Source organism: Pleurodeles waltl, chromosome 7 (genome assembly GCF_031143425.1).
Source record: "Pleurodeles waltl isolate 20211129_DDA chromosome 7, aPleWal1.hap1.20221129, whole genome shotgun sequence".
Taxonomy (NCBI): Eukaryota; Metazoa; Chordata; class Amphibia; order Caudata; family Salamandridae; genus Pleurodeles; species Pleurodeles waltl.
In genome coordinates, this window is record NC_090446.1 from 594,968,207 (window position 1) to 594,988,053 (window position 19,847).

General features: G+C 45.7%; 1 protein-coding gene across 3 annotated transcripts in view; it reads left to right on the plus strand.

Moving 5' to 3' along the window:
* BRD8 (bromodomain containing 8) overlaps positions 1-19,847 on the plus strand; it is a 378,782-nt gene that overhangs the window by 52,962 nt on the left and 305,973 nt on the right. For all 3 annotated transcript variants that reach the window (XM_069244463.1, XM_069244464.1, XM_069244465.1), the window contains exons 5-6: positions 3,084-3,206; positions 6,883-6,963. In XM_069244463.1, the coding sequence (XP_069100564.1) occupies positions 3,084-3,206; positions 6,883-6,963 (204 nt within the window). The remainder of the gene's footprint in view (positions 1-3,083; positions 3,207-6,882; positions 6,964-19,847) is intronic.

A 19,847-nucleotide genomic window follows, 5' to 3' on the forward strand; every position in this document is an offset into this window, starting at 1 on the left:
CTTCTCCCTAGTGATTAAGTGTCACTCAGTATCTCAGTCATCAAAAAAACAATTTCTGTTACTCACCTCACTGCACTTCCAGCTGTAGTCTGTCCCAGAGATAAAGAAGAGAAAGAGCACTGGGAAACCATAATTTGTTTTTAAGGACGTTTCAGACTCTGGGTTCCTTCCACATCAGAGAGGTTGAAAAATTTACATTGCTCATTCAGATCATCAGTATGCTGGATGTTCACTGGGCACTGATGTCCAGAAACCTGGTCTCGAAATTAGTGATGTTTATGTCTAACTGTTATGAGAAAAAAACAAACCTAATCCAAGTTGCTTGTGGAGGTGGAGTTTATGAAGCTGGCATTTTAGTTCATTGATGGCACACACATAGACACAGTACAATGCAATTTAAAGAAAGTGTACACTAATGAAAACAATTTTAATTAGAACATTTTTGAATCCACGTTTGCTGCTGAATTTCTGTTGATATTAGACAGTATTAATGTGAAAAGCAAAAATTAGAGATCCAAATGCAGAGAAACCAGAAAACTGTATATAATACCCAGAAGGCTTAACTTAACTGTTCACAGCCACTGAGCAGATTATGTATTGCCAGAGGCTTTCAAGAAATTATGGGACTGTTCAAAGTTCTGAAGGAACAAATTTAGCTCAAATACCATTTTTTAAAGCAAGATAATCACCTTGATTATGTTGGCGAATGGTGCCTCTTCACCACACAAAGTTGACCAGATTTATCCTGTAAAACTTTAAACTGTTAGCTGGGCTTCATGGTGCAAGACATTTTATGACATGCTCATCTCCAAGCTCTACAGTCGCTGGAGCATTAGTAGGTCAGATATCTATCCATGTGTTCAGTTACAATCGGTTCCTTTGTGCTGGATATATTGGACCGTATGCCCCTCAGTCTGAACTACTTCGAACTTCTGCAAAAAAATCAAACATGTGTTTACATATGTTAATTACACTATATCCCATGTGATGCATAAGTATAAGTCAAGTTACAAAGCAGTTTTTCTGCTACAGGTAGAATGATGAAATCCAGCAGTTAACCTTCTGTCACAGGTGTGGTGAGATTTCTTATTCTACACTAGACAAGTAGAATCTGAACATGGTTATCAAGGTGTGGATCATTGTGGGTTTACAGTGGACTATCGGGAGCCATATAGGAACTGCGTATCACTGTCTCCCAAAAGCATTTTCTTAGATGTTTTTCTGAATCAACCACTAGATGATGGGATAAGGAATAGCATCAAGATCTAGATTTGCTTCAAGCTGTAAGACTGTTACAGGTAACATTTTCCTTCCTGATCTAGACTTGCAATTAACAAATCAGTGTGTCTGGAAGATGTAGTAGTTCGATCTAGTTGACTCAGTCTTCAACACTCTTGAAAAATAGACAACATGTAAAAGAGACACCAGGACTGGATTCATGTTGTTTGACCAACATAGAGAAACCTAGCCAACATTGTTGCAGGAATTCAGAGATCAACTTGCCCTGGGATTATATGGGGGATTAGGAAGCCTGCACCAACCCCAAGATATATTCAGACTAGGAAGTGATGTAGCAAAATAAGTAGCATATTTGACAGAAACCTATTGATAACAAACCCAGACACATTCAGACTTCAGATTTACTACAGCCATGCAGGAGCATCTTTGAGAGCTCAAAAAAATGAAAAACAGTTACTCGTAATAAAGGGGTACAAGACATTTTATTGCAGGCATTTTGGTATGTATGGAAAGGCTCATAATATGTGGGTGCTGAGCAATCGACATAGGTATGTATGTAGGCTTCTTTAAAGAATCTGATGTCCTGGCTCATGCTAGGGATGGGGAGAGGTCACAGCTCAGGGTTTCTGCAGCTGTGAAGCATCTGTTGGATGTGATTTGACTATGTCATGATTGAGGGTGGTGTCAGACAGACAGGGATTGGGATGTCAGAAATATAAGGAAGTTCAGACTTGTAGGTGTATGGACTTTCTCCTTTTAAGGAGACATATTCTGTAGAATATTCTATGTAATCAGACTTTAAAAACATGTGTTCTAGAAAGAGTACTTTGTGTAATACTTACTCCCACTATTTGACATTTTTGTTGCCTGCACAGGTCGGTGGACAAATGAGCAAGTCCAATAGTTCCTGTAACAAAGATCACCCCAGTCAGGCACTTTGACTACCACCAACTGGGTTTCCCTAACACTAGTTAAATCACTTCTGCGTACAAATAATCTACCTTGTCCTCTGTAGAGGGTAGGCCTTCCTTTTCACAACAACACTGAACATTAAGCAATGAAAAGGTGACAGAGTTCACACAGATTTCGTGAGTCGCAGGATAGAAGTATGCTTTAAAGCAACACAGTCGGCGGGAAACCTGTAATCTCTGAGAGTACCAATGCATTGGTCATTTGCCTTTTGCTTTATAACAAAGGGGTTGGCCTCTCTAGAAGAGTATCAGATTTAAAATGTGTTCTATACTTAAAAAACGATTTTATAGGGACTCTGCTGGAAGAAAGTAAGAGTAAGCCACTGTAAAAATATGGCAGAACATCGTAGCAGGTCCTTCAATCATGTTTTAGCTTTTCTGAAATGTTCTAAGGGTAATAAGATATTTCCTAACACCTCCTGCAAACTCATTCAGAAAAGATAGAACTTTGATCAGAGGTCAACACTTTACTCTGCCCCATGATGATAGTAAGGGTCACTTAAGATTTGAGAAGAAATCAACACCATCCCAGGATAAAAAAATAACATATCCATTTTAACTTTATGAATTCATTTGTTTATAAGAATCACCTTTATTTGCTTTGTTCCAGAGCTAATAAAACTATTATTAGCCCTTCATTAACCTTGCACTGAAGGCAGGTCTCTCATACAAGTGGTTATAGAATTGGCATAAGAAGGTGATCTGTTAATTGTTACTTTATTTAAGTGACCGAATGCTTTAAAAAATATATATATGTAATGACTTACCTGGGCAGTTTTACACTGTTGTGTTGTAGATGATTGTGAGCATTTGGAAGTTTTGGTTACAACACGTGAACTCATGTCAATTTACTGGGTCTGGTTCTCTTGCTAGGAGGAAGCGTGGTGAGAAGGGTGAGGTGGTGGAGACAGTGGAAGACGTCATAGTTCGCAAGCTTACTGCAGAGAGAATTGACGAACTGAAGAAGTTGATTAAAGATACACAAGAGCATTACAGGTAAGAGGCAGTTCACTGGGGATCTGGGGTGACTGTATGATCCTGGTCACCATGGTATATTGGTGTTGCCCACTGGTGAGAAGAACCACAGTGGTTCAGAAATACTCACTTGTGATCACGGTCACCAAGGTGGAGATGAAGGGGGTCACCACCTCAAAGTTCTACAGCACCCTGACGCTCGAAACCTTAAGGGTGTTCTGGGCTTATATTAGTGATGTTAAAGCTTGATTGGGTGTATAGTGTTGGTGACGCCAGATGTTGGTTTGACAATGTTCAAGACTTGGCTTGTACTGTCCATGTCTCACAGTGTTCGGGCTGGAGAAGTTGGGTTAAAAGTTAGCGTTAGTACAACGCTTAAGCTGCGATTGTGTAGGGTTGAGTTTGGGAGTGTTCAGGTTTAAAAGTCCGCGGTGGTCCAGGCTGAATGTGTAACATTGCCACTTTTCCTAGGCTAACTGATGAAGCATAATGGAGGACTGTAGGAGGCTGGTTCTCTGTATAGTGTACCAAAATGAGTTACACTGTGCAGAGAGTCCGGGTATCCTCACTAGTGTACAGGAGCTTGCTTTAACAGTCCCACGGTCCCCTATTTGTGGTATTGTGGTCAAGCAATCTTAGGCTTATCAAAGGGAATGTTGGGCATTTTGTTTTCACACACAGTCAATATAGGAGACACACACTCAAATAAGGAAATCCTACACCAATTTAAAAAAATAACATTGATTATTATGTTAATTTAGACACCAAGATCTTCGGGATCAGGTGAGTACTTTTCAAGTTAATGATATTTAAAATTACAGCAAATACAGCTGTCAGATTTGAGGCATAATCCTTGAGCACGCTTATGTTACCCTATGGGAGAAAAGTACATTGCATAGGGTCACTTGCAAACGACCTACAGGGCTGTTTTTCAGGGCTTAAGGTAAGTAGGGGATAAGGTCCTCAGAACCACCAACTGTTCGAGTTTACCTGCTCTGAGGTGTCTGGGTGCAGAGGTGGTTCCAGCAGTGGTACCCTTGGATGCTACACACTAAAATCAATGGGGGAAAGTACCTGTAAGAAAATGGCTGCAAGTGGGGATTGAGGGACTTGTCTGGCAGAACTCAAAGGGGTGCTCGGCTCTTGAGGGTTTCAGATCCACAAAGATACTGTTAGTTTCAATGGACTTGGGCGGGGGGGTCAGATGCATAACTTTTTTGTCTGGCAGGTTGGCGAGTTTGAGGCTGTCACAGCTCTTGGTGCACCTTCAGAAGAGGGAAAAGAAAAACAGCAGGAGTGAAGGGTAGTAGCCAGTGGGCTACCTACCTCTGGGATCACTACGCCCCCTATATGACCATTTCCTGTGGGGAGTGGGGTAACCATGTCCCAGAGTTCCTAGTTCCAACAAAAATAAAATGGTGGAACCCCTGTTGGTACGTTAGGCAGCCTACCTTAGAGGTGTGACTAACCTGGAGGTGCAACACGCCTGTTGTATAGTTGATTTCCCTCCTGTCCTGGTGCCAAATGGGCTGAAGGGCAGGGTTGGTGGCATTCCCCCAGGTCTGGGGGAAGCCAAGCGTCACATATCAAAGGGCGGCAGAGGTTTTGAAGTCTGCAGCTCAGAAATTCTGATTTACTAGCCATCCTGCTGGAGGAGGTGATAATACCTTCCTCCGGAGCAGGCATTAGCCTTGAAGAGCCACCTCTAGGGGGTCAGAAACATGAATGTGGTGACATGCCAGTGGATACCAGTCAGCCAGCACACTAGAAGACTAATAGGTTTTCAGGGGGCATCTCTAAGGTGCCCTCTGCTTGCATGTCATAGTAAACCCAATATTGACACCAGTATGGGTTTATTATACCAAGTTGTTTGATACCAAACACCGTAGGTTTCAGTAAAGCCATTATGTAGCTGGTTATCTTGTAATGACCAGTGCCCAGTACCTTAAGATGGTTTCCCTGTTCACTTGTAATATCTAGTAATCGAACTAGATATCACAGGGGCATATCTGCTCCAACAAATATGTCCTCACATAAAATATAATGCACCCTGTCTTAGGCCTCAAAGGCCTGCTGTAGGGGTGACTTACATATATTATATGCAGTGACTTTTGCATGGTACACAATGAGTGTGCCTTGTCGTGTTTTCACACATGGTTTGCACCATATCACGTAGCATGCAGTGGCAGTCTGCGTACAATTTTTGTGTGTGGGGGGCTCCTCTAGACTGGCATAATACATGCTGCAGCCCTTAGGTACCCATGCCCTTGGTACCAGGGTTACCATTTACTAGGAATTTACAGGGGTGCTACAATGTGTGCCAACTGTATACAATTAGACCATTTTACCTTATTTTAAGAAAAGAGCACCGGCACTGGGGACCTGGTTATCAGGGACCCCCAGTGCAGCTTCAGTCGAAAAACCTAAGTACCAGTGGCAAAAAGTGGGGTTAACCATGTCAAAAAGGGCACTTTCCTACAAAGACTATTCCTTTTTGAGAGTGAATTGGTTGCTCATCACATACAACTCTGCCTCTTCTGCTGAATCTGCTGCAATACTGAAGTAGTATTAAACCCCAGAGTTTCTCAGACTTTAAACAACACATATATCTGCAGTGCAAACAGACAAACTGTAAAAAGGATGAATTAAGAGCTTGTGATACTAAGCCAGACTTTCACAAGTGAGAATTTGGCCTGGCATGTCAACTGCAGTCTAGGAATCTTTACTCCCAAACCTCTCCAGGGATTTCTTACTGGGAATCCTCTACTTTTTAAAGAGCTCCCTTCAGTGAACATCATTAATTGCTTGCTCCATGGTTGGGTCAAATCACGGGACCGGATCCTGAGGCACAAGGTGGCCCAATCTCAGTTTCCTGTGAAATGAAAAAGCTACTGAATAATGAACGCACTGGATTGACTTTCAGTTGCAGAAGTGCCCACATGTGGGGATACATGACTGAGGCACTAAGGAGGAAGAAGTCTGATGCCAGATGCTGTACCAGGAAAATACCAAGCGTTCTATGTTGGGCTGATTTTGCATCTGGTCAGTCCACTGCACCAATAGGTGCCCAAGACAAAAACAGGACTGGTGTGACCTAGCACACAGATTATGCAGATGCTAGTTGCCTTGAATACCTCCTAATGGATCAACCACAAGTTTGAGGTTTTCTCTTTCTCCCATGTTGACCAAGGTAATGGGCATGGACTGGAGCCTCAAGCCCCTAAAGACCATATCCTTGCCGAGTTTTCTACCACTGTCCACTTGCTATGCACATTGAGTGCTAGGCCACCATGCTTATTTACTATTTTACGTATGGAATTGTGTAAGAGTACGTTTTTTTGTTGTTTGGCTCAGGAGCTTGGGTGTTTGGAATTTAATGGCAGTTGTTTTATAGGCAACAAATTGTTTGGGGTGTTCACGATTCTAATGTTTGTGAGCCTTCTCTTGACACTGAAATACTTGGTTAGCAGATGGGCACATTGACATTAGGATCACTCTTAGTGCTGCTAAATATGCTTCTTCTCCAAAGCGTTCATGGAACTTGTATATTTAATTGCCATCACAATATTGTTGGTTAGCACTACGACATGAATTGTTGAGTGAGTAACTGAGGCATATCTTTTCACAGCTTACAGTTGGTGTTATATGTGTGAGAAAATAAAACCAGCCTCTAATATTTGTTTTTCTGTATTTTCAGGAAATTGAAAAAAGAAGCTGAAATTATCCAGACTGGTCACATGGACAGCAAGCTGGAGGATCTTTGGAATGAAATTATACTGTGCGTAGTCCTTCTGTTTACCCCACTATTCTGATATAAATGTTGGCATGCATTGAAAGCAGCTGAAATACAGTTGTATTGACCTCTGTTCTGTTGGACCCCTTGTGACCTATAACCATAATAACTTTCATGTTTTGCTATATGTGACATGCACCCTCTTAACCTCGTGCTGCTGTGTGTTATGTGTGCTTTCATAACCTTTGGATGGCGTTTTGCCTGAGGTGTGTCTTTGTAGCCTCTTTGTGGTGCTTTGTGTATGGTGTGCCCTTGTAGATTAAATGTGCTGCAGTTTGTAAGATGTGCTTTTGTACTCTCCGTGTGGTGCTGTTTGTGACATGTGGCCTTGCAGTCTCTGTGTCGCATTGTATGTGAGCTGTGCTATAATAATTTCCATGTAGTGCTATTTTTTTGTCTTAAAAATAAGAATGTTTGGACCATGCTATCAATTATAGTTGGGGTTATTTTTAATGCTGTTAATCATGACTGCCAGGCCAATGGCTGTGCTGACTGATGAGTTTAAAAAGATAGAATGCTTTCTAAGCTTCCAGTGTTAGAACTACATTGCTACATCAGCCTATTGTACATCAGTGATGCACCTTATGTGTCCTGAAATACATCAAGCTTCCAAATGTGAGTGTGCCCTTACCCCTTAAATAGAAGTGGAAATATACTAAATGCAACGTCACTTTTTCAACAAACAGAAAACAAGGATAAATGCAGATAGAATTTTTTTTTTAAAATAAATAAATACCAAATAAGTGCTCCTTAATTTTAATGGCGTATACTGAATACAAAAATAAAGCAATATGATAGTTCTCAGATTTGTGAAGGATAATTCTACCTTCATATTCCTCACCATTTGAATCTACTCAAGGCTCCAGACTGGATCTGGAAGAGTTGAAACAGTTCTCCCATGGTGACAGATGGAGATGGTTCTCAACTCTTTTTCGGTGCAGAAACCTCCTCCATATGAAATCACCACAGCCATGTAGTACTACCCCGGCACACCTATTTTGGTTCTTTCTTCCCATGCATTTTGACATGGATCCGTAGTGCTCTCCTTTATGATTGTTTTTCAAATTAGCAAAGATTTTAGTATTCTGTACTGACAAGATGGCCCCACCCCTAACGTTCGTGTTAAATCACTACCAATCCTGCCTTAAGCAGATACCCATTTGTATCTCTCTGCCTCCTGAGGTGTGCCTTTAGTGTCTGGGATTAAGATAAAACTTTGGGTCATACAATAAATGCTGCCTCATGCATCCCATGGCCATTAATTAGAGAAGAGGAAATGAAGTTGTTGGTCGCCCAGGCCGTGACACCCATGAAGCACAAAAGTGTTCTGGATCCTGGTCCTGCTGAAGAACATCTTGATTGCCATTGACAAGCAAGTTGGCCTAGATGTAGAGAGATGAATAAAAAAAGAAAGATAAGAAGCACCAGAGGAGGGCCGTTTCAGTGCCAAGGTGCTGCTTGAGCACCCATGATAGGTCTTCAGAGTAGTGACAGTTGAGCTCCCAGAATCCTGGCTTTATCTTTGGAGACAGAGCTGGTTGTCACTCGGGATCCTTCTGTGGGTTTTCCAGCCACTGGAACTCACCCTGTGTAGTTTGCGGCCTTCACACAAACAATGCTGGCTCTGTTCTGCTGTGCTTCGTCTGGCGTACACTCTGACTCCATGGAGACATTGTGACTCCTGAGTGGGCTTCTTCTGGTGGGTCATCCCTTCGCGCAAGTCACCCCCCTTGGACTTCTACCAACTCCGTTACAGTGCGAGTGGAGCCTGTCCTGCCTCCAGAGGCATTACCAGTGGTGCCTGTAATGTTGCTCGTGCTGTCTTTGGAGGTTCTACCCCAGGCGGCAGAAATTTCCAAAACAAAGACCATACTGGCTTCCTGTTGCTGACAGGCTCAGAGGTAGGTTGAGGATTCGAAATGCAGGCTCCTGCGTAGACATAAATATTTTGGCAAAATAAATGTCTTTGGTCAGATTAGACACATATACCTGGGATAGTAAAACATAAAGATGATGGCAGTGACGCAAGTGATTTTCTCCATCCTTTAAACACAGACAGTGCTGATTATCTGGCAGTGCAAACTTCGAGTGACTAGATACTGTCAAACAAATAGACATAGGATGTCAGTCCCTCCTCCTTTATGGCTCTCCTTTGAAAGACCTCAGGTGCAGTAAAACAAGCCAAATATCCTAACAGATTCTGCAGCCGATTCTCAGCTAATGAGCCTCTGTTGCTGTTTGACAAGGCATTAATGTAGCCTATTTTAGCCGCGTGGGGCAAGTCTACTTCAGCTGCAGTTGTGAACCACAAGGCTGCCCACCCTCATTGCTCAGCAGCTAGTGACTCTATGGTTTTGACTGCCCATCCTATACCGTAGTCCTATGCAGGCATCCTCCTGCTCCAAGCAAAACCCTGGCTTGTTCCCTACAGCTACTCCAGACTGTGATTCGAGCAGACTCAAGGCCATGGGAAAAGTAGTTTTCAGGGAACCTTGTTCTCTGGTTTTCCAGTGAGACTTGTGTCCTTTGCAGGATATTTCCCATGCTCTATGGGAGCTGGCTTAGATGATCAGTTAAAGGGTCAATTCACTAAACTGGTTTGAGGTCAACAGGATGTAGGCTCACTTTGGACACGGTTGACTCAGTGGCATGATCAATGGAATCTGTCGCCATCTGCTGACAGGCTTGGTTATAATACACCTGATTTTAAGGGGACATCCAGGACTAATGGAAATGTCTTTTGATTGTTTGGAGAGAAGGCTGAGACAGCCCTGGAAAGGTTCAAGCAGCAGAAGGCTACAGCTCATTCCCTGGAGCTGGTGTCCCTCTCCCATCAATTCCACAGGGAATACAGCAAGGCTAGTAGGTTCTTGTGGAGAAAACCATTTTGGCAAACCCAACCCAGCCAAACCAATTTCTCCACCAGTATAGGAGGGCAGTGGTTCCTGAGGCCTCCACAACCAGCAACAGCCCTCTTCTTCGCCCTCTTCTTTCTGTTCCTGTTTAGCCCACCCGCAAAACTGCGGTAACTTGCTCCTGAGGAGCACTTGTGGCCTGTGGAAGTGTGTGTGTGTGTCGCCATTTGTCACATTGGACTACTGGATCCTTCAGATATTTGGGCATGGCTATGCCATTCCTTTCCAGGTGTTTTCCACTTCAATCTCCTCCCCCCATCTTCTCGAACATTTCCCAAACATGGCTGCTTTCTGATGCATGAGTTCGTAGTCCTGTTGAGCAAGGGAGCGGTGGAGCTCATTCCTGATCATGAGATTGGAAGGGGATGTTATTCCTGTTACTTTCTTGCCTCGAAGAAGGACAGGTGGCTTTGTCCTATTCTCGACCTTCAGGTCTTGAACTCCTTTCCCTGCAAAGAGAAATTCAAGATGCTGTCCCTTGCAAAGGTTTCGCTGGCTCTGGAGCTGGGAGACTGGAAGGTCTCCTTGACTTGCAGAGTGCATATTTAGTCATACAGTTCCTGCAATTGCACATGTGGTACCTGTGTTTTGTTGTAAGCTCCATCCACTAGCAATTCACAGTCCTCCCATTTGGGTTGACATCTGTACCTTGGGTCTTCACCAGAGTGTGGCAGTGGTTGCAACGCATCTTTGCAGGATGGGGTGGGGTCTTTGTATTTCAATACCTCGATGATAGGCTCTGAAGTTGGGTTTGCTGCAGCTGATGTCAGACCACCTAAGCATCACAGCATTGCTTCCCTTTATTTTCCGGCTCTGTCAGCTTAATGAAATGGTACTCAGAGTCCTCTCAGCGCATCTTTTTCATAAAAACAGCTATGGAACCAACATCCTCTTAGAGCCTTCGCTCCTCCCAGAGGATTTGGGATATCCCAATGCATCTGTAGGGAGCTCTTCTTCTGGCTCTGACTACCCGGTACCTTGTATGTCTCCTGCATTCTGCTTGTCTGCCATGCACATTGGCCACAGGTGTAACAATAGCTCCCGCAGCCCCCTTGTGTGGGGAGCTTGAGCTCCAGGGGGCCATCTCAGCACAGTACACTGGGCCCCTTGCCTAAGATCTCCTGACTGGGTCGAAGGGAGGCCCCTCCATGTACTTCACAGATGGGCCCCCTCAAGTTTTGTTACTCCACTGACATTGGCATATGAAGGCCCTTCAGCAGTGCTACTGTTTGTACTGGGCTCAGCATTGGGTATTCTGACACACGTGATCTGGGTTTCTCCAGAGGCAGCAGGAGCTCTTCAGTGGTGGTCAGTGATGAGCCATTAGACTTGCAGGGGCCATTCTGTCCACCCCCATATGTAGCCACAGTGGTAATGGATGCCTCCATACTCTGGTGGAATTCACACTAGGAGACCTTGGTGATTAGAAGACATCGTTCCCCAAAGGAGCAGATGTACCACATCAGTCTCCTCGAATTAAAGGCTTTCTTTGCCCTCTGTCTGCTGGCAGTCGATGCAGGCTGTTATGGACAGAATGGATTTGATTGCCTGTAGAATCTCCTGTGCTTCTGTGGAGTTTTCTAGTTACTTTCTAAAACACAATTTTTAGTGATTTTTGTTTTAATTTAAAACATGTGTATTAGTTGTAAGAAAGGCAAAAATATTGATCATTATCTGTGCCCCATGGCTCGGTTATCAAAATCATCTATTTAAACACATGTTGGAGACATGAGTTAAAGTTGCAAGAGTATAAGCTTTTTTATCAAATGTCTTAATTAGATTCTCAATTTTGTAGCACACAACAGATAATAATACAAACCATCAGACACCTTTATACACATGTCCACATTACCTTCTAATACATTATTTGACATGTTTCATGTTATGCTCAAATGTGTTCTCGACAAATCTATCAGAATAATGTATTATAGCAGTAGCCATTATGTAATTACCATATTCCTTTATAGCAGATGTGACTAAAACATCATCAAGTATTCCCTCTGCTACCACGAAGTTGTATCTGTGTGGTGCTGTGTACAACATGTACATATAGGGCCTCCTTGCTTTGTTGTGATCAATTAGTGTTTGTTTGGGTGCTTTTATGTGAACTGTATCCCTGACTACTTGTGGTGTTGTGTGTGACATACTCCCTCGCAGTTTGTCTTCAGTGCGGCATGCTACTTGTACTTTCACAGTCCCCCTGTTATGATCTGCGTGGCCATGTAGTTATGTGAGTGAACACCAATCTTTGCCCCTGCAGCATCTATGTGGTGATATGTGAAGTGTGCCTTCTAAAACTCCTTGCAGTGTTGATTGAAACTTAGGGGCTCACTGATTGTCTGTAGTGCAGTGCTCAAGGTCAGTAATCCTCCCTGCTACCTTTCTGTTGCCTCAAGATATCTTTCTATGACGGTGGCTGAGATTCTATTCCTCCCCAGTTCCCTGCTTTCATGCACAATTTTATTCCACGCGGCTCCCCACATCTTTTCATGTTGTTGCCCCGGAGAGGGGGCGGTTCCCGGGTCCTGGTGGTGGGGTCTGTGTTTACCCCTGCATTTCTTTTACATGTAGCCCCGGGAAGGTGGTACTCCCCAGGGCTTTGGAAAGCCCTTGGAGGGGTGCCTCGTGCGCCCCATCTCCTTCATAATTGTACCAAATATGCCCCCAGGACCTGGCCCACCTGGGGGCAATATTAAAAGCAAACGCAGGAGACTGCGCTTGCTTTAAAAAACAAAAAAAACATGAATTTGGATGTCAATTTAAAGAAAAATGCTTTTTCTGCCCTGGTTGTGTCCCAGGGGGACCCTTGGACCAAGGCTAGGGGCTCAGGGTATTCCTACTCTGCTCTCTTATTTTTTTTTTTCATCTTTTTGTTTGGGTGCTCGGTTAAAGCCAAGTCCCAAAATAGCTGCTTCACTTCCTGGTTGAAGTGTTTTCAGCCAATCAGATCTTTGCCCGTGATGGGGAGGATTCGCAAAGGGTTTGCGTCTCAAGATATACACATTTGGTTTCCTTTTAATATTTCAAAAACTACTGAACAAATTTACACCAAATTGAAAAAGGGAGCTTCTGGACCAAGGGCTACCTTTTTTATTTATTTTTAAATATATCTTTATGGTCATTTTCCATATACAGTTACAGTCTCAATTCGTTTTGACAACATTTCCTACATCTCATGTAACATGCATTGGGCAGATAACAATATTCTGGTATAATATTCAGGTAAGACATTGCCCCTATTAATTGTCTCCCATCAAAGCTTATCTCCTCCAGTATGTCAACTGAATGGGATGTTAGACGGATGGATACCTTGTTAGTGAGGGCTCAGTATAACTACCCAGAGTGGATTTGGTTGTGTGTGGGCATCTGGCGGTGCAATGCACGTCCAGTTTGTGAGGATTTGAATGTGTCTTGCCCGTCGGCTCTTATGGGGGAGTGCATGCTTTGGGAAGAGGACATTAATCACTTATGTTTTTGTCTCTTAAACTTAGACTACGAACTGAATTAAACATCTCTGGGAGTAGAGTACATAACATCTTAATATGGCCAGGAGGAAGGCATCTGTTTTGCCTCTCTGCCTATGGCAGAAGTTATTGTTACTGTGAGGGTATGTAGGTGAGGTTTCGGATTGGACGCGCTCCTGTCCTCTCTCAGCATAGTCTCCGTGTATGGGGTAAGAGGAAGGGGCATGTTCATGTACAAGGCTTCTGCAAATTCTCCCCTATCTCTGCTGTAGGAAGTTGGCTCTGTATATACTATCTCAAATTAAGAGATAGTGTGCACAGAGTCTAAGGGTTCCCCTTAGAGGTAAGATAGTGGAAAAATTAGATAATTCAAATGCTCTAATTTGTGGTAGTGTGGTCGAGCAGTAGGCTTATCAGAGGGTAGTGTTAAGCATTTGTTGTACATACACAGGCAATAAATGAGGAATACACACTCAAAGACTTAACTCCAGGCCAATATTTTTATATAGAAAAATATATTTTCTTAATTTATTTTTAGAACCACAAGTTCAAGATTTGAAGTAAATACATAAAATGCAAGGTACTCCACACAGGTAAGTTAGGAACTTTGAATTAGAGCAATAACATATACAGTGTTTGTTAAAATGGCAATAAGCTATTTTAAAAGTGGACACTGCAAAAATCAACAGTTCCTGGGGGAGGTAAGTAATGGTTAGATTGTGAGGTAAGTAAGACACTTACAAGTCTCAGTTCCTGGGCATAGGCAGCCCACCGTTGGGGGTTCAAGGCAACCCCAAAGTTACCACACCAGCAGCTCAGGGCCGGTCAGGTGCATAGGTCAAAGAGGTGCCCAAAACACATAGTTGCCTATGGAGAACAGGGGTGCTCCGGTTCCAGTCTGCTAGCAGGTAAGTACCTGCGTCCTCGGAGAGCGGACCAGGGGGGTTTTGTAGAGCACTGGGGGGGACACAAACAGGCACACAAAACACACCCTTAGCGGCACCGGGGCGGCCGGGTGCAGTGTGCAAAGCAGGTGTTGGGTTTTATATTGGTTTCAATGGAGGGACCCGAGGGTCACTCTAGCGGTGCAGGCAGGGCACAGGGGGGCTTCTCGGGCCAGCCACCTAGGCAGGGGTCGCCTGGGGGTCACTCCTGCACTGAGGTTCGGTTCCTTCTGGTCCTGGGGGCTGCGGTGCAGTGCTTGGTCCAGGCATTGGGTCCCTTGTTACAGTCAGTCGCGGTCAGGGGGAGCCTCTGGATTCTTTCTGCAGGCGTCGCTGTGAGGGTCGTCTCAGGCTACTCACGGGGTCACAGTTGCCAGGGAGTCCTCCCTGTGGGGTTGGTTCTCTGGATCTCGACCCGGGGGGTGTCGAGTGCAGAGGGTGCAGTATCACACTTCCGGTGGGAAGAGTGAGGTCATTGAAAGTTGCAGAAAAGTTGCAAGAATGTTGCTGGTTGATGAGCAGAGCCGCTGCTCACAGGAGTTTCTTGGTCCTGGGATTCAGGGCAGTCCTCTGAGGCTTCAGATGTCGCTGGTTCCTGTTGGATGCGTCGCTGGTTGCAGGTTTTCGAATCTGGAGACAGGCCGGTAGGGCTGGGGCCAAAGCAGTTGTTGCCGTCCGTCGTCTCTGCAGGCTTGTAGGTCAGCAGTCCTTTTTAGTTCAGTTTGCAAGAATCTGATTTCCTGGGTTCTGGGGTACCCTTAAATACTGAATTTAGGGGTGTGTTTAGGTCGGGAGGGCAGTAGCCAATGGCTACTGTCCTGGAGGGTGGCTACACCCTCTTTGTGCCTCCTCCCTGAGGGGAGGGGGCACACCCCTATTCCTGTTGGGGGTAATCCTCTAAAATCAAGATGGAGGATTTCTGAGGGCATGGGTCACCTCAGCTCAGGACACCTTAGGGGCTGTCCTGACTGGTGGGTGACTCCTCCTTGTTTTTCTCATTATCTCCCCTGGACTTGCCTCCAAAAGTGGGGGCTGTGTCCAGGGGGCGGGCATCCCCACTAGCTGGAGTGCCCTGGGGCATTGTAACACAAAGACTGAGCCTTTGAGGCTCACTGCTAGGTGTCACAGTTCCTGCAGGGAGGGAGGTGTGAAGCCCCTCCACCCAGAGCAGGCTTTGTTTCTGGCCTCAGAGGGCACAAAGGCCCTCACTCCATGGGGTCAGAAACTCGTCTCTCAGCAGCAGGCTGGCACAGACTAGTCAGTCCTGCACTGAAGGATTGGATAAAATACAGGGGGCGTCTCTAAGATGCCCTCTGTGTGCATTTTTTAATGCATCCAACACTGGCATCCGTGTGGGTTTATTATTCTGAGAAGTTTGATACCAAACTTCCCAGTATTCAGTGTAGCCATTATGGAGCTGTGAAGTTCGTTTTTGACAAACTCCCAGACCATATACTTAATATGGCCACACTGTACTTACAATGTTTAAGAATAGACTTAGACACTGTAAGGGCATATTCCTCATGCAGCTATGCCCTCACCTGTGGTATAGTGCACCCTGCCTTAGGGCTGTAAGGCCTGCTAGAGGGGTGACTTACCGATGCCACAGGCAGTATTCTGTGAGCATGGCACCCTGAGGGGGATGCCATGCCGACTTTGCCTTTTTCTCCCCACCAACACACACAATCTGCAATGACAGTGTGCATGTGTTAGGTGAGGGGTCCCTAATGGTGGCACAACACATGCTGCAGCCCTTAGAGACCTTTCCTGGTCACAGGGCCCTTGGTACCACTGGTACCTTTTACAAGGGACTTATCTGTGTGCCAGTGGTGTGCCAATTGTGGAAACAATGGTACATTTTAAGTGAAAGAACACTGGTGCTGGGGCCTGGTTAGCAGGGTCCCAGCACACTTCTCAGTCAAGTCAGCATCAATATCAGGCAAAAAGTGGGGGGTAACTACAACAGGGAGCCATTTTCCTACATCTGCCCTTAGTTTGTCTTGTCTGATTCCTGTATTAGAAGCCCACTGCACTGTGTCCACCACTTGCTCTTTCATCATCTGTTGTGTCTGACTCATTATCTACCAGTAGCTCTGTTGGAGTGTCCTAGCTATTCAGTACCTCAGACCACAGCTCCGCCATAGATTGTCTCCTGAGGCCCTTCGCATCCTCCCAACGGAGTACTCTTTCTTCCGCCTTAGCCCAGTTGGAGACGGCTTTCACCCAGGTTTTTTCTGCTTGCTCCGACTGGTATTTTCAAGCCATTGCAATCTTGCGTTTGGCCTAAGCAGGGGTCAGGTCTATGACCCTTGTGCCTACCTTGTGCTTTACAGGTCTTGGTAAGTGATGTGGTGTCAATAATGGACAAAATGCAGTAACGGGGGCCCCCGGTGTCGCAGTCTTGAGGAGGGGTACAACAGTGGGGCTACGGGTTGTATCAGGGAGGCAGCCACATCTTAAGGATTCCGCGTAAAGCGTTTCCAATTTCAGCGCCATTAAGGTAACATACATTGTATTGAACTCTGCCAGGAGTCCTTCCAGGCCTGGGTTTCTGCCCCTTGCCACTTCTTTGATGGCCTGTCTAATTTCTAGAGCCGTCATTGGGCCTCTCAGTGGTGTCCTCGCTTTGCATGCTAAAATCAGAAGATCAAGCCCATCTAGAAAATAATGAATTGTGTGGCCCAAAGGAATGCTTGGTTTGCTATATAGAGCTTCGTGATATTTCTGAAATTCTTGGTCTATCTCTCCTATTGGGTGAACCTGTGTTCCTGCCTCTGTCTTCAGGTGTGTGACGGGGAACCCTGGGATTCAGGTCGAATTAGCCACGCTAACAACTTGTGATCATGGCATCTCAGCTTTTCCAGAATTAATCCATACTGTTATTTCCGCCAAATAACTGTTGGGCTGTAGCGGCGTCTGTGCTCAAGGAGATCCTCAGTGTATTAAGTGTCTTATCTAATGTGCGGAGCTCTGCATGGAGTTCCCTGTTAATGCCCACTGACTGTCCAGTACAGTGACCCCTGACTACTATTTTAAAGGCCTCCCACTCTAGTAAGAGGGGGGATGCTGTTCCCTTGTTCTTGTCTGTAGGAAGCTGGCCTGGTGTGTGGTGGGTGCCCAAAGTACTTATACCAGGTCCAAGTATCACCTCTTAGTGAAGTGTAGGCAGTGTCTAGAAGCCAGGCTCTCTAGAGGTAGCTGTGGATGGGCAGCCAAAGGCTTATCTAGGAGACATGCTAAGAACATGCAACACCACTGTAGTCACACAGCACTTAGTAAATGAAAGAAAACAGTCAGGTGTACAAAAATAAAGGTACTTTATTTTTGGCACAGATTATCACAAATCACTAGACACATGACCCACCCTTAGGAGGTAAGTAATACTCTTAAATGTATACACTAACAATCAGAAGTAGGTGTAGAAAAGGTTAGAAAACAGTGCAAACAGTAATAACCAATTGTGACCCTAGGGGAAACACAAACCATATACTAAAAAAATGGAATGCGAACAAGGTACCCCCACCTAGGTAAGTAAAATGTGTAGAGGGGAGCTTGGGGTATTATAAAACCACAAAGGTAAGTACCACCCCAGCGACCAGGAATGCAGCAGTAAATCACTGGATTTTCCCCAAACCACCCAAAAGGAGGAAAAGAAGAAAAACTCCTAGAGAAGACTACAAGAAAACCAGCAGTGGATTCTTGAAGAAAGAAGACCTGTGGAGAGAGGGGTCCAAGTCCAAGAGTCACAGTGGAGTCCAGGAGGAGTAGGAGGTACTACCCACCCAGCTGTGGATGCAGGAGTTGGTCGACGGTTCTGAAGAACAGGTCAGCACTGCAGTCCAAAAGCAGGCGAAGAGTTCCGGATGGATGCAGAAAATGTCCTACCCCCGAAGGAAGATTGCAGACGGGAGTCGGTGCAGGATTTCCACGAACAAGCCTTGGCAAAGGCAAACGTGCGGTCAGTGGAAAAGAGGTGCTGTCGGGGACCAGCAAGGCCCAGGAGGACTCATCCAAGGAGGGGGAGTCACAGGGGACCCTCAACGTCGCAGAGAGTCCACAGGAGGAGAGGCAGCACCCACAGGAGTCCCACAGGACGAGGACACAAGCCACTGAAGAAGCCCAGGCAGCATTACAAAAGTGGATCCCATGCTGCAGGAGAACCACGCAGGAGGCTGGCATTTGCAGGAAGGAGTGCTGGGGACTGTAGCTGCACGTCGCCTGAAGATCCCTTGGAGGACACGCAAACAAGCCTTGGCAGCTGCAAGAGACGCAGTCCTAGGGGTGCTGTCCTGCATGGGAAGGAAAGGCTTACCTGCACCAAAGTTGGACAGCTGGCAGAGAGGACCAAGGGGACTACTCCGGACCACCACCTGTGATTTAGGATCCACGCAGCTCAGCAGGAGAGGGGATCCTCGCAGCCGGCCGTCGCTTGTTATAGGTGCCTGCAGTTGCAGGGAAGTAACTCCTTCACTCCAAGGCAGATTCTTCTTCTTGTGCAGGATGAAGAGTTGCAGTCTTCTGAGGATGCACAGCAAGGAAACTGTTGCAAAGCTGGCAGAAACTTTGGATACAATGTTGCAGAAGAGTCTTCCTCGTGGATCTGCAGCTTGTAGGTTCCTGGAGGGTCCAGTTGTGGTTCTGGGGGCCAGAAGTTGAAGTAAAGGTTGCAGAGGAGCCCTGCTGGAATGTTGCAACCTGAATCTGAGGACCCACCCAAGAGAAAGACCCTAAATAGCCCTGAATGGGGGATTGGTCACCTAACCAAGTAAGCACCTATCAGGAGGGGACTCTGACGTCACCTGCATGACCTGGCCACTCAGAAGCTCCCAGAGTTCCCTGCCAACCTTAGAATCAAGATGGCAGAACCCAGGGGCCCTCTGGAGGAGCTCTGGGCACCACCCCTGGGGTGGTGATGGACAGGGGAGTGGTCACTCCCCTTACTATTGTCCAGTTTCGTGCCAGAGCAGGGACTGGGGGTCCCTGAACTGGTGTGGACTGGTTTACCCACGGAGGGCACCAAATGTGCCCTTCAAAGCAAAGCTAGTGGCTTTGGGAGGCTACCCCTCACAAGCCAGTCACACCTATTTCCAAAGGGAGAGGGTGTTACCTCCCTCTCTCAAAGGAAATATATTGTTCTGTCCTCCTGGGCTTGATCAGCTCAAGCAGCAGGAGGCCAGAAACCTGTCTTAGGGGTGGCAGCAGCATGGGCTGCCGAGAAACCCTGTAAGACTGGTGGTGGCAGTGCTGGGGGTCCTCAGAGGAGCCCCCAGAGTGCATGGAATCGTACTTGCAGTAGTATTGGGGTACGATTCCGACATGTTTGATACCAAACATGCCTCGGTTCGGAGTTACCATTATGTAGCTGAACATAGGTAGTGACGTATGTCCAGTACATATATAAAATGGCATCCCCGCACTCACGAAGTCGTGTAAAATGGTGCTGGAGTTCGTGGGGGCACCTCTGCTAGAGCAGGGATGCCCTCACACACAGGTCCCTTTACCCTGCCCTCTGGGCTGAGAGGGCCTACCAAAGGGGTGACTTATAG